The following is a 12509-nucleotide window of genomic DNA, read 5'->3' on the forward strand; positions in this document are numbered from 1 at the left end:
CTGTGCATGATTGTCCTTTTTTTCCCACACTGCTTTTACTTCCTGTGTGGTAGGAGGCAATAACAACTCTCTCATAGAAGGCTGTTTTAGCTCAGTTGGTAAAGAATCTGCCTGTAATGCAGGGGACCCAGATTCGATCCCTGGGTCGGGAAGATCCCCTGGGGAAGGGAATGGCAACCCACTCCAGTATTCTTGCCTGGAGAATCCCATGGACAGAGGAGCCTGGTGGGCTACAGTCTGTGGGGTTGCAAGAGTCAGACAGGACAGCAACTGACTACCACTACTACTATTAGAAGCTTGCTGTGAAGGTGGAAAGAGGCCAGGGGAGGGACAGAGGAGATGCTGTCAACATACTCGGGACTTTCAACCTCTCTGGTACCCCATTTCTCCCTGGAGCTGGGTGAACATATGGAAGCCCCCCAGGGGTCTGTCCTCTTCCCAGCCTCCTCTCTGCAGTGGGACCTGCCTCTCCCTGGGGCTGCCAGGGGCAGGGGGCAGGGGGTAGAGGGAAAGTACAGATGAAGGGCCACGCTCTGACTTCCAGTTGGGCAGGAAGCAAGGCTGTGAGACAACCCCCGACTGAAACAGCCCTCCTGCACCTGCTCACCCACTCAGAATTGCTTCTCTGCCTATGTCAGCCTTGTTCCAGGATAGAAGACATCCTGGCCAAATGTCCCTGGCAGACCCCCTCAACCCCTTTATGCCGCTCTGTTCCTGGACAGAAGACCAGTGAAGACCTGTCCCCACTCCATTCCCAGACCACACTTCTCAGTTTCAGTGTCTCTGATGCATGGCTGGTGAATTGTACTCTTTTTATTCTTGGCCTGCTAAGTTCCTGTGCTGCACAGTGTGGCCCTGGCTCTACTCAACTTGGGGGTTGAGGACTTTGCCCACAAAGAGGTCTCTTTGAGTCTTCTCATCCTCCACAAACAGCAAGAAGGGTCTGTTGACCTTCACGACCACCGGGACCTCCTTTGTGTTCATTGGGACTTTCACAACCACTGGGACCTCCTTTGTGTTCATTGGGACTTTCACGACCGCCGGGACCTCCTTTGCCTTCATTGGGACTTTCAACAGATTATCTGTGTGAATGGCTGTGTCCACGGTTAAGGCGTGCTCGCTCAGCTCTATCTCAGCTTGATGTAGGGCCTGGAAGACACAGATTCTGAGTTAGCCCCAGACCAAGCTGGCTGGAGTGGGGGTGGCAGTGGGGGTGGGGTGTGCCCAGCAATTTCCTATGGCAAGATCGAGAGGCAGCCTCCCCTGACAGCTGATGCCAGTTGAAAGAAGGCTGGTTTCCACTCCTGGAAAGCCACCAGCAGTTGGAGGAAGGCTAGCTTCCACTCCTGGAAAGCTGCCCTTGGCTCCCAGCAACCGAATTCGCCCTTGAACGTCAGATGTCCCCAAAAGGGGTCAATTACTAGGGTTGGGGATTGTTGGGTTCAGACATCCTCAGGGTTGGGCGGATGACTCAAGGAGTCTGCGCATTTAAAAGGGAAGAAAGGGGAAGAAAACAGAGAGGAAGTCTGGGTGATCTGAAGGCTTAGAAAAAATCCCGCAAAATAACTGAGAGATAGTCCTTTCCAACACTTCTATAAAAGGATGTGATGAAAACCACCAGGGAGCTAGGTTTTCTTGTCTCCATCCAACCAAGGACAATTTGCCCTCTGAGAAAAAGCGCTTGTGCCAGAACTCACATGACCCCCGATCTGCAGGAGGCCCTGCTGGGGAACGTGGCCATGACATTGTTTGTACTGGATTGTGAAGAGCTCAACATCTCCCAAACCCAGCACTCAGGGCACATCTGCTGGGTGGATTTTGTTAGTGGCTCAGGTGGTAAAGAAGCTGCCTGCAGTGCAGGAGACCCGGGTTTGACACCTGGGTTGGGAGGATCCCCTGGAGAAGGGCATGGCAACCCACTCCAGTATTCTTGCCCGGGAAAGCCCATGGATAGAGGAGCCTGGCAGGCTACAGTCTACAGGACTGCAAAAGAGTCAGACATGACTGAGCCACTAGCACTTACTTACTTATACCCACTGGGCCATGGAAAGCACAGCATGCCTGTGGGGTCCCAACCTTGGGAACTCCATCCAATGTCTCTGAGCAGCAGGTCCCTCATCTCCCAATTAAAGAACAGGGTTCTTTGCGTTCATTGGGAGACTGAGCGAGAGAAACCGTGAGAAAGTGTTTTGTGGTTTGTCAAGCGCTGTACCAGGATGAGAGACTGTGATTGCTGTTTACATTCTGGGCAAAGTGTTACAGGGCAGCCACAAGGCAGCCAGCTAGTTAGTGACCTTGGCGGAGTCATTGGAGGGCAACCCCTGTGTCCACCAGGGTGGGTAAAGTTATCTCATGAGTAGATGCTTCCTGGCATCCGAATGTCTAACTGGCATCTCCAGTTTAGCAGAGCTAGTCTCTGCCTGCCCGAGACCCACCCCTTCTTCATCTTTCCTGCCTCAGACTTTGGCTCCATTGTTTCCCACTCTTCTAGCTCACAAACTGACTCCCCTTCCCGCTCCCCAGCTCTGTCTAAAAAGCCCACAGCACCTTCTCATCACCATTAACTCTCCCTTGAATGCCCCGTCTAACCGCCAATATCTCTCACCTAGGTTACCCACCAAACTTCCTACTGGGTCCCCTCTTCCTCCAGGGACACTGCCTGTTTTCCACATGGCAAAAAGTGATCTTTCATAAAACACTCATGTCAGCCTTGGTGGTCTCCCATGTCGATCAAATAAAACCCCAGTCCTATCCAGGGCCTGGGAGACCCAAGTGACCCGGCTCTGCCTGCCTTCTGCCCTCACCTCCTACCAGACTGTGTCTCACTCATCACTCTAGCTGCCTGGGCTTTCTTGTGGTTCTTAAAAAAATGTCGGGTTCACATCCCCTCCAGATACACTGGTTGGTCTCTTTGCCCAGAACACGAGTCCCGAGGCATATACCCCCTTGCTTTCCCTTGGCCTTTATCCAGGACTTGGCATAAAGGCCACCCCAGCCCTTCTAATGCCTGCCCACTGCACTCCAGCCCACTGTTCCTGGTTTCTCTGCTTTCTTCCCTTCAGACAGTGTACTGCGGGTGGATGTAGAGCATACAGGTCTGTGGGCATGCTCACTGCCCTGTCAGGAGAACATAACAGCTACTAGAGTCAGATGTTGTCTGGCTGGCCCATGACTTTACCCCCGAATGCCTCCAGGGCTTGAAGCAATAACCTTTGAGTGAGAGAATGATGAAAGGACCCCCAAAGCCCAGGGATCTGGGCAGATAAGAGCTATAACTGCTGTATTAAAAAACTGATTTTCAATCAGGGCTGTGGTGGATAATAAAACAGAGACCCTAGAAATTGCCCCACTCACCTCCAAATTAGGCAGGGGAGCCTTCGATGTGATGGCCTGTGAGATTGCTGTGGCAGTCAGTATATGTTTGGGGTCAATCTTGGGAAGCAGATGCTTAAAGTTTATCTTGAAGGAGATCTTCAACTTGGGCAAAATTAAGCGCACCAGTCTGTTGAGAATGAAAATGACAAGGAAGCTGAGCTATGTCTCTGTCCTGGCATCCACAGGCTGCACCTTGCTTACGCTGAAAGATCTTTTCCTAGTGGAAATGTAATGGAAGTGTTTGCTTCAGGGCTTGCTTGGTGGGGGGCAGATTAAAGATGCTAGGGTCTGAGCTGCAAGGTTGAATTTCCAAGCAAACCACTAACTCAGAATACACTTTACTATTCAAATGATTCCCTTCACAGGCTTTCTATACCAGAGAAGATGAAGGTCAGACCAAGGGCATCCAGCCCTGAGTCCCTCTAACCCTCCATCTGGAAGCAGCAGTTTAAACTGTATGGTGACCCTAAGCATGCTGAGGGGGTTGGGGGACATGGGGTCCTCTTGCCGCAGGTAGAGCATAGGGAGTTTTCACAGGAGAGGAAGTTCCATCTTGGATGATAATCTTTGAAACAGAAAGGAGGACTCCTCCTTCTACAGATCAGCAACTCTGTAACTAAGGGAGAGTATTAGAAAGTGATTGCAAAAAGTCAGATATGACTTAGCAACTGAACAAAACATTAGAATGTGTAGTGCCAGCCCTCTCACCCAACATTTTTGGTTGCTCACAGACCAATCCGTCTTAGCCTGTGTCAATGCAGTGTTGAGCTTCTGATTGGATAGCGACCCACTCAGCTGGGTTCCTCCACTGCTGAATCCCCTCTGCCCCAACTAGGAATACTGTGGGATGTACAACTGTGGCAGAAAATGACAGATCCACTCTGCGGTGGCTCTCAACTGTAGGAGTAAATGCTATTTACAGATTTCTTCCCAATCTGCACATTTGTTGCCCAAAGACTATTCCCCGACTCCCGCCATTAAGATCAGTGGGCCATTGAAGATCACAGTTTCGCTATGTAATTTATCCACATTGATTGGAGCTCGACGGACACGGTACTCAAGCTGGATCAATTCAATTCTCTCTTCCAGGAATATGTAATTGGAACTGAAAGATGCTCAGTGAGGTGTGGGTTGGAGCATCTGATTGAATGGAAGAGAGTCATGTCTGACCACAGCAGTCTTAGCTTGACATTTACTTCCTTAAGATCATTTCCTACTTAAGATCCCTGATGAACACTCCACCACTGAATTATGTTATATACCCTACTCATTCTCTCATAGCTTTTCTACAAGTTGAAGCTACTTATTTGTTAGTTGACTTTCTACCTTCCCTACCAAACTGAAAATTTCATGAGAGCAGAGATGTGTTTGGCTAATCATTGTATTCCCAGTACCAGGCAGTTTCTGGCATAGAATAGATACTCAGAAAATATTCTGGGGGTGAGTGGATTGTGTGCTAATGTGTGTGGGAAAGCTGGTTTGCTGAGCTGGAGAGGTAGAAATAAGGACTTGTGACAAGAGAGACGGAGTTCCAGGTGACTTTGCTGTCCCTTGTTCCAATCCCTCATGAGACCTGGCTGTGTTTATTCCCTGAAATTGCATTTCATGTATTTTGTAAGTTTCGTGAAATTCCCATGTATCTTTCCAACCATTCCTCTCTGTATCTAACTTGATCTTTTATGAAGTGGGTTTCTGATATTGTACATGTCACCAAAAGAACCATAATTAACAGTTTAAGGGGCTTCCGACTTGGTAATGGGATTCAGGCCATTATTCTTCCTGTTTGGTTTGTTTCGTTTTCTACAAATATCCTAGGAAATAACTAGACGCCAAACTCACCCACCCTTGCCGCCCAAATAAGGCTTTTGCATAGAGGAAGTGAGGGCTGAGCAAAAATCTAATTCAAATCTAAAGTATTCATTCAGAATAGCATACCTGAAGTCACTGATTTTCTGAAGTTTAGCTCGCTTAGCAGTCATCTTTTTAAGATCAGTGTCAAATTGTCCGGCATCTGGAAGCATGAGAGTTAGGGACACATTTCCTTTGCAAGGCATCTTAACCATCGTAGCATGTAGCTCCTCTGACCGGCTGTAAAGCATCCGTTCTGTCTTTCTCATCATGTCCACCTGCACTTTGGTTTGGTCATTCACAAAGAAGACCTCCTTCTGGGTGAGTTTGGGCTGAAAAGCTCTTTTCAAGATGCCTGGGAAAATCAGGAAGGAAAAGTCAAAGAGTGATCTGGTGGAAAAGTCATCACCACCTTCATGTTTGGGGTCCCCAGAGGTGATCTGCTTGAGAAGGAAGCAGTCCGTTTACGGTGACACCTTGACTCTAGTGAGCAGAATAGTTAAAAATTCTAGACTGATGCAAAGGAAATAAAGGCAAACACATGATTTTCAGAAATAATCACCCTACAATTTCTTTAACTCTGTATTTCTCAAAAGATGTTTACCAAAATAACTGCCTTTGGGACTATAACACCGAGAAAGGATTTTGTCATCAAATAATTCAGGAAACATTGATCACAGCATCCCTTCTTTGAAAATTTCTACTGCATTTGAGTGTTTTAAGAGTTCAAAGAATGGTAAAGAAATCTATTTAAAATGTATTAAGCTTGCTGTTAAGTAGAAGCTAACACAACATTGTAAAGCAATTATACTCCAAAAAATTAATTATTTAAAATAAAGTATATTAATTTTATTCAAGGAGGTAAGCTTTTTATCAGAAAGGCACACACACCTCAGTACACATGCACATCCCTGCGTGAAATTCTATTTTAAATAATGCAATTCCCGGTGGGTTTTAAGAAACATTCAACGTACACACCAGTTTAAAAAGGCATCCATCACCCAGAGTGATGGCCATCTGGTCTGGTCTGGAAAATCTCTACAAGTGTTAGTCTTGCTTCTGATTCTAGAGGCAGACTCACGGTCCTCTCTGTTCTGTTGCTGCTACTTGCTTTTTCTAGAGAGTGATATGGATAAAGCTTTTGGAAAACTGTTGGAAGCTGGAGGGCTACAGTCCATGAGGTCGCAAAGAGCTGGACATGACTAAACCACCACTGCCAAGGGGGAATCATGCTGGAGAGTTCTCTGGAATATCCAGAGAAGCGATCCCTCCAAGATCATTCATGTTAGGACTTCCCTGGCAGTCCAGTGGTTAAGACTCCCTGCTCCCAATGCAGGGGGCACAAGTTCAATCCCTGGTTGGGGAAATAAGATCCCTTAGGCCACACAGTGCAGTAAAAAAAAAAAAAAAAGATCATTTGTGGAGCACTTTTTATGTCCCAGGTACGTAGTTTGGAACTGTGGGCCTAAATATGAATAACAGGTGGTCCCAGTGGCTTCAGCAAGCATCCTACGCTGGGAAGCACTGTTTTGTGAGCAGTTCCCTCACTTATCATGCACAGGACAAACATTATTCATGTCCTGGTAGGAACCCTGTTTAATCAGTAATAGAATATCCATGAATTGACTCATTTAAACCTAAAATTTCTTGAACTCAAAAAATGTTCCAGGTACCATACTACATACTGAGGTTACAGCAATGAATAAAACAGAGACCTGATTTATGTTTTAAAAAAACTGTTCTGGCCTTGTAATGGAGAAAAGGTTGGAGGCAGGCATGAATGGCAACAGCGTAATCAACTTTGGAAAGTCATCTAGGCAAGAGTTAGTGCTGGCCTGGGCTAGAAACCTCTGGGATAGGCTTCTCAGATGGCGAGAAGTCAACACATTCCAGGTCGACTCTGCAGGCAGAACCCATATGACTTGTGTTCTTGGATCTGGAGGTTTTGTCTGGAGCAGCTGGGTAGATTGCACTGTGATTCTCTGAGATGAGGAGACACAGGGTGTTGGGGGTGGTGCCAGGTTGGGGAATTGTGTTTGGGGGTCTTGAAACATCCCCCCAAAGGTCTTAGAATCTGGACCTCAGGGGAGGTGGTCCGGGCCTAATCTAGAGACTAGGGAATAGAGTACAGATGGTGTTTGAAGTTGTGAACCCAGGTGAGGTGAGAGACATTTCTAGAAGTCAGGAGAAGAGAAAACAGCAAAGGAGACAAGAAAGGGATGGGCTCTGGGCTAAGAGGAAGGTGGGAGTCCTTGGGCAGAGAAGACAGAAAGGGAGCCACCTTGAGGATGACGAGGGCACAGCTATTTCTTCACTGTAATGGAAGGGGAGAGTGAGAGGAGAGGCGTGTGTGCCTCAGACAGCACGTGGAGGACATCTTGCCTGACCTGCTTTCTTGTCCCCATTCGGGCAATAGGAGAGGTCACAGCTGAGAGTCAATAGAAGAAGGAGACAGGAGATACTGAGTGGAGGAAGAAGACGTAAATAGACACCAGCGAGGGGTGACTGAGGCCACCTGAAGAAACATTGGTGATGTCAAGATCTGTGACCAGGAATTCACACTGATATTTTAGACACCTGGTGTGTGACCCTGAATTCAACACTGGACGCAGCTGCAGAAAGCATCTCATCTCGCACTAATCCGAGACCATACACGACAAGTGAATTAGCCGATGTTCATGGCTCTGCAAAAAAAGATTTCTTTGTTTTCCCCTTTTTTATCAGCGAGAGTGATCACATTTTATTCCAAAATATCTTAAGCACCACAAACAAGATGACTGAGAGGATTAAGAGAAGAGACGCTGAAAAATGCTAGACAATGCAGTGATATCAAAGTCAATTAAAAAGCTGGATCTACTGGTTGCTGAGAAAATGGGATATACCGACAAAAATTATGGCTTTTTCTTTTTTTCCCCCTGACTTAAACCTGTTAGGAAACGCAAGGGCAAAGATTACCCAAAACAGGAATTCATGCAGTTAATAAGCCTCACCTTTGAAGAAAATGTGGTTAACAAGACACAGGATGGTCTCAGGGTTCAGGTCGGTGATTAAGTTTGTGATTTTCGTATGTGTTTTTTCAGCCACATGGTGGCTGATGGTCTTCTTGGCTTTTTCTATATCTGTAAAGTCAATCATCTGGATGTCCATTCCCTGCAGCTTGCTTATCTGCTGTAGAAGCATCTGGTTGACCATCATTTTTCTGTTGATAAAGAGAATGTGCTGGTGCTTCAGTACCTTCTGCTTCACTAGCTCACGCCCCACGTGGACCAGAGGCTGTAAGTACTTGTGCACATCCAACAGTTTGGGCTCAAGTTTCAGGTCCTCAGGGTGGTGGGTTCTCATTGTAGACTTGATCCCCAGGGAGAGGGTGGCCAGGGTGGTGGTCATGGCCATGGGGGAGAAGATGATATTCTTTCTGGGATCCTCAATTATCAAAGCCTTGAACAATTCTTGGGCAAAATCCTTAGGGTGAGCTTCCATCTTCTGGGAGAGAGCTGAAATTTTCTTTAATAAGACTAGGTTCATGTGCTTTTGAGAGTGTTGTTGCTTTTCACAGAAGATGCTATTAAACAGGCCACAGAGGATGAAGACCAGAGACAGGGCCAGATTCATTCTCCCGTGGGACATTTCTGCGGCAATCCAGAGCTGTTACTGGAAGGAAGAGGCATACAGGTGAATATTCTATGGAACGTGTTCTCAATGCTGTAGGGGCTGAAAAAGGCTCATTTTATCTATATGCAGCTCACCTGGGTGGGGTTGCTATTAGTCCTGGATTGGAGAATGTTAGCTAAGTCCAACGGAGAAGGTAATGGCACCCCACTCCAGTACTCTTGACTGGAAAATCCCATGGGTGGAGAAACCTGGTGGGCTTCAGTCCATGGGGTCGCTAAGAGTCGGACACGACTGAGCAACTTCACTTTCACTTTTCACTTTCATGCATTAGAGAAGACAATGGCAACCCACTCCAGTGTTCTTGCTGGAGAATCCCAGGGACGGGGGAGCCTGGTGGGCTGCTGTCTATGGGGTCGCACAGAGTTGGATATGACTGAAGTGACTTAGCAGCAGCAGCTAAGTCCAATGAGGAAGGTCTAATGAGGATTTTGGAACCTGACTTAGGACAAATTAAAGTGATTTGGTTAAGAGGGATTTAGTTCTGTCCCTAGCTGACCCTGCAAGTGGATCTTCTCCATCCACACTTTTTTTCTTTTTTTAAATACAGGGTTCATGACTCAATCCTGAAAAGTGTGGAAAGGAAAGAAACAAGAGGAGAGAGAGAGAAAAGATTGCAGATTCAAACACCCATAGAGGTCTGGCCAGAAATACTCACACAGAAAGGCAGCTAGTTCAGTGAAATAGGCACTCTGGGGACTGTGGAAAATGGGCCAGTGTGCCCAGGTTGAAGGGGCTGGCATTACTTAGCTCCAGCTGTGACTAGGATCAGTTCTGGGGCAGTGGTGTCGGGTGTCTTTTTGTTGTTGTTGTTGGTTTGTTTCTGAAGCATCAAAAAATCTGGATTTTAACATGAAAATTCAACCTTTCCCAAAGCAACTTGCTAGCAGCCCAAAGTCCAGATGCAGGCCTGCCACATCTGACCTTAGAGATGCTGGTGTGATTTCTAAAGTGAATCCCGGGTGGTGCTCAGATGACTTGAACAGCAGCTGAACCAAGGGCCTGGCAAAGGTCATCTCAGGAGATCCCGGTCGCCTCACTTAAGCCCTCTCCCTGCCGTCAGCTACTGCTCATCACCCACTGTCAGGGCAAAAACCCCTCTCTGTCCCCGTATGCAGGCTTCCCAGGTGGCGCTAGTGGTAAAGAATCTGCCTGTCATTGCAGGCAACGTAAGAGACACGGGTTTGATCCCTGGGTCAGGAAGATCCACTGGAGTATAAAATGGCACCCTACTTCAGTATTCTTGCCTGGAAAACTCCACAGGCAGAGGAGCCTGGAGGGCTACAGTCTATGGGGCCACAGGGAGCTGGACACAACTGACTGAGCAATCATAAATGAAGGAATGAATGTCCCTATATATGACCCCACAATTGAGACCAGAAGTCAGGCCTTGCACCTGAAGGGAGCACAGATGGCAGGATTTCTGGCTGCACTGATGGGAAGGAAACAGATGAGAACCATGGCCTGATTTTGTGCTCAATTTTACCTCCTTCGGGCAGGGCCTGTCCTCACTTCCTTAGTTCTCTATGGCACCCAGCTCAGCTCCAGGTACAGGATCCACTTCTCTGCATTATCCCTGCCACCCCTGGTGTCCCTTAAATAGCATCTACTATGGACTGAAAGTTCATGCCCCTCGAAATTCCAATGTCAAAAGCCCTAGCTCTGAATGGAACAGTATTTGGAAGGAAGGCCTTTGGCAAGTAATTTGAGTCGGATGAGGTCACGAGTATCCCTTGTGTGTAGGCATGTATTAGTTTCCCGTACAAGAAGAGACACCAGAGTACGGGCTTTCCCCACTCTGTCCCTGCGTGCGCACCACAAAGATGAGGTCCGGTGAGGACACAATGAGAGGACAGCCATCTGCAAGCCAGAACTCGCACCAGAATCCAGCCATGTTGGCACCCTAATCTTGGACTTCCAGCCTCAGAGCTGTGAGAGAATACATTTCTATTGCTTAAGCCACGTGGGTTATGGTATTTTGTTATGCAGCCCAAGTTGCCATGACAGCATCACCCGCCTGTCAATCTTTCCCCCACCAACATTTCTGGACACCCTGAAGCCAGAGTGGGCTCCTCAGAGTGTCAACCACTTCTGTTTCGTGGTTCCCCATGAGTTTCAAGGGGATGGAGTCCAAATTCTTCAGGTGGCAGATAAGTCCTGCCACACCCTGGTTCCTGCCAACCCGACTCAGCAATCCAGTCCTAAGCAGTTTACATCAGTCCCGCATTGTCTCCTCCAATTAGCCCCTACCTCTCACTGCCAACCATTGTTCTCCCAGCCTTCCTCCCTTCATCACCTCCTCCATCTACCTCATCTGAGCGGGAGTAGGGTTGGTGAGAAAGGAGGACATTGTGGTTGAGGGAGCCAGTGAGTGGAAGAGAGCTGTGGGGTGGGGAGAACAGTGGATGCAGGAGATTCTAGAAAATATACACATCCTTGTTATCCTGGATCCTTCATCATCTTGCCCAAGGCAGAGGCTACTTGAACCATAGCAAAAGAGCAATAAAACACTTACCCATGTAGAACCTCACTGTCCCCAAGAGAAGAAAGCTGACTTACCCTTCACGGGAGCCTGCTGTTATCTACTGATGTTGCTCTTTGCCTCTGTCAGTGACTTATTTATACTGCCATTGGTGTAGTGAAATGGATAAACCCGGATTAATACTAACTTGGCCAAATAACTGTGTTCAAATACTGTGCAGACAAAACAAGAACTGAATCATTTCAGTTCCAGTGAAGCAGTGAACAAATCAATGGATTGTGGTACTGTTGGAATGACCATTCATTCAATTACTCATGCATTATTTCAACAAACACTTACTTAGCTTCTAGTAAGATTCATGCTCTGGGCTAGGTATAGGGCGGGTAGGGAGGGGCATGATGCTTAAGGCCTGATTTTCACCCTTGAGGAGAACCCCCGGCTTCAAGGATATCTTCGTGTTGAGGAAGAAACAAACATGAAAAAGGACCGTGGGCCACCTTTTGGCTGGTTCATGAAGAGCACACACTGCCACTCAGGAGCTGCGGACGGAAAGAGAAGGGCACAGTTAAGAATCAGGACAACTCAGATAGGTGGAGTAACTGTTCCTGGGAGTCTTAAAAAACAGGCAGGAGTCAGCATATAGTCAAGGAAGCCTGAAGAGGGAATTCTGGATGCTGGGATTGGCTGGGGTTCCCTGGAAGAGTGGTGGTCAAGGCTTTACCTGCAAGGTTTTCCCAAGTCGAGGCAAAATTCAGTTCTGACATGGTGGGGTACAGTGACTACCAAATGTTCTCTTCAATAGCAACTAAAGAAGTGGGCAAAATTGACCAAAAAACAACCATTTCAGTGCTATAGAAATTCACCACAGGCCCACAACAAAGAAAAAGGGTGATGAAAATAAGGGTTCATTAATGAAAGTACTGAACTCTGTGTAAGGACAGAGGGAGTCTCTGATATGCTTGTCCGGGGTTCTGCTGGTGGATGGTCTATCCAGAGTCCAACTGCTGCTGCCAGAGCAGACTCACCTGACTTGGAACATTGTCCGTTAAAGTGATAATATTGGTGACAAGCAAAGCATGTGTGAGCATGGGTTGGGGGAGCAGTGGTTCTGTTAACCTGCAGCTGTATTTGGATC

The 12509-nt window shown here is 47.4% G+C and overlaps 1 protein-coding gene across 1 annotated transcript; it reads right to left on the reverse strand.

Annotated features, from left to right (window-relative positions):
• Window positions 1-796: 796 nt before the first annotated feature.
• Window positions 797-8866, reverse strand: SERPINA14 (serpin peptidase inhibitor, clade A (alpha-1 antiproteinase, antitrypsin), member 14). The gene is given in 4 exon segments (NM_174797.3): window positions 797-1149; window positions 3355-3502; window positions 5311-5578; window positions 8214-8866. Coding segments are annotated over 4 exon segments (1341 nt in total). The 5' UTR covers window positions 8851-8866; the 3' UTR covers window positions 797-861.
• Window positions 8867-12509: the final 3643 nt, after the last annotated feature.

This window comes from Bos taurus, chromosome 21 (genome assembly GCF_002263795.3).
Source record: "Bos taurus isolate L1 Dominette 01449 registration number 42190680 breed Hereford chromosome 21, ARS-UCD2.0, whole genome shotgun sequence".
Lineage (NCBI taxonomy): Eukaryota > Metazoa > Chordata > Mammalia > Artiodactyla > Bovidae > Bos > Bos taurus.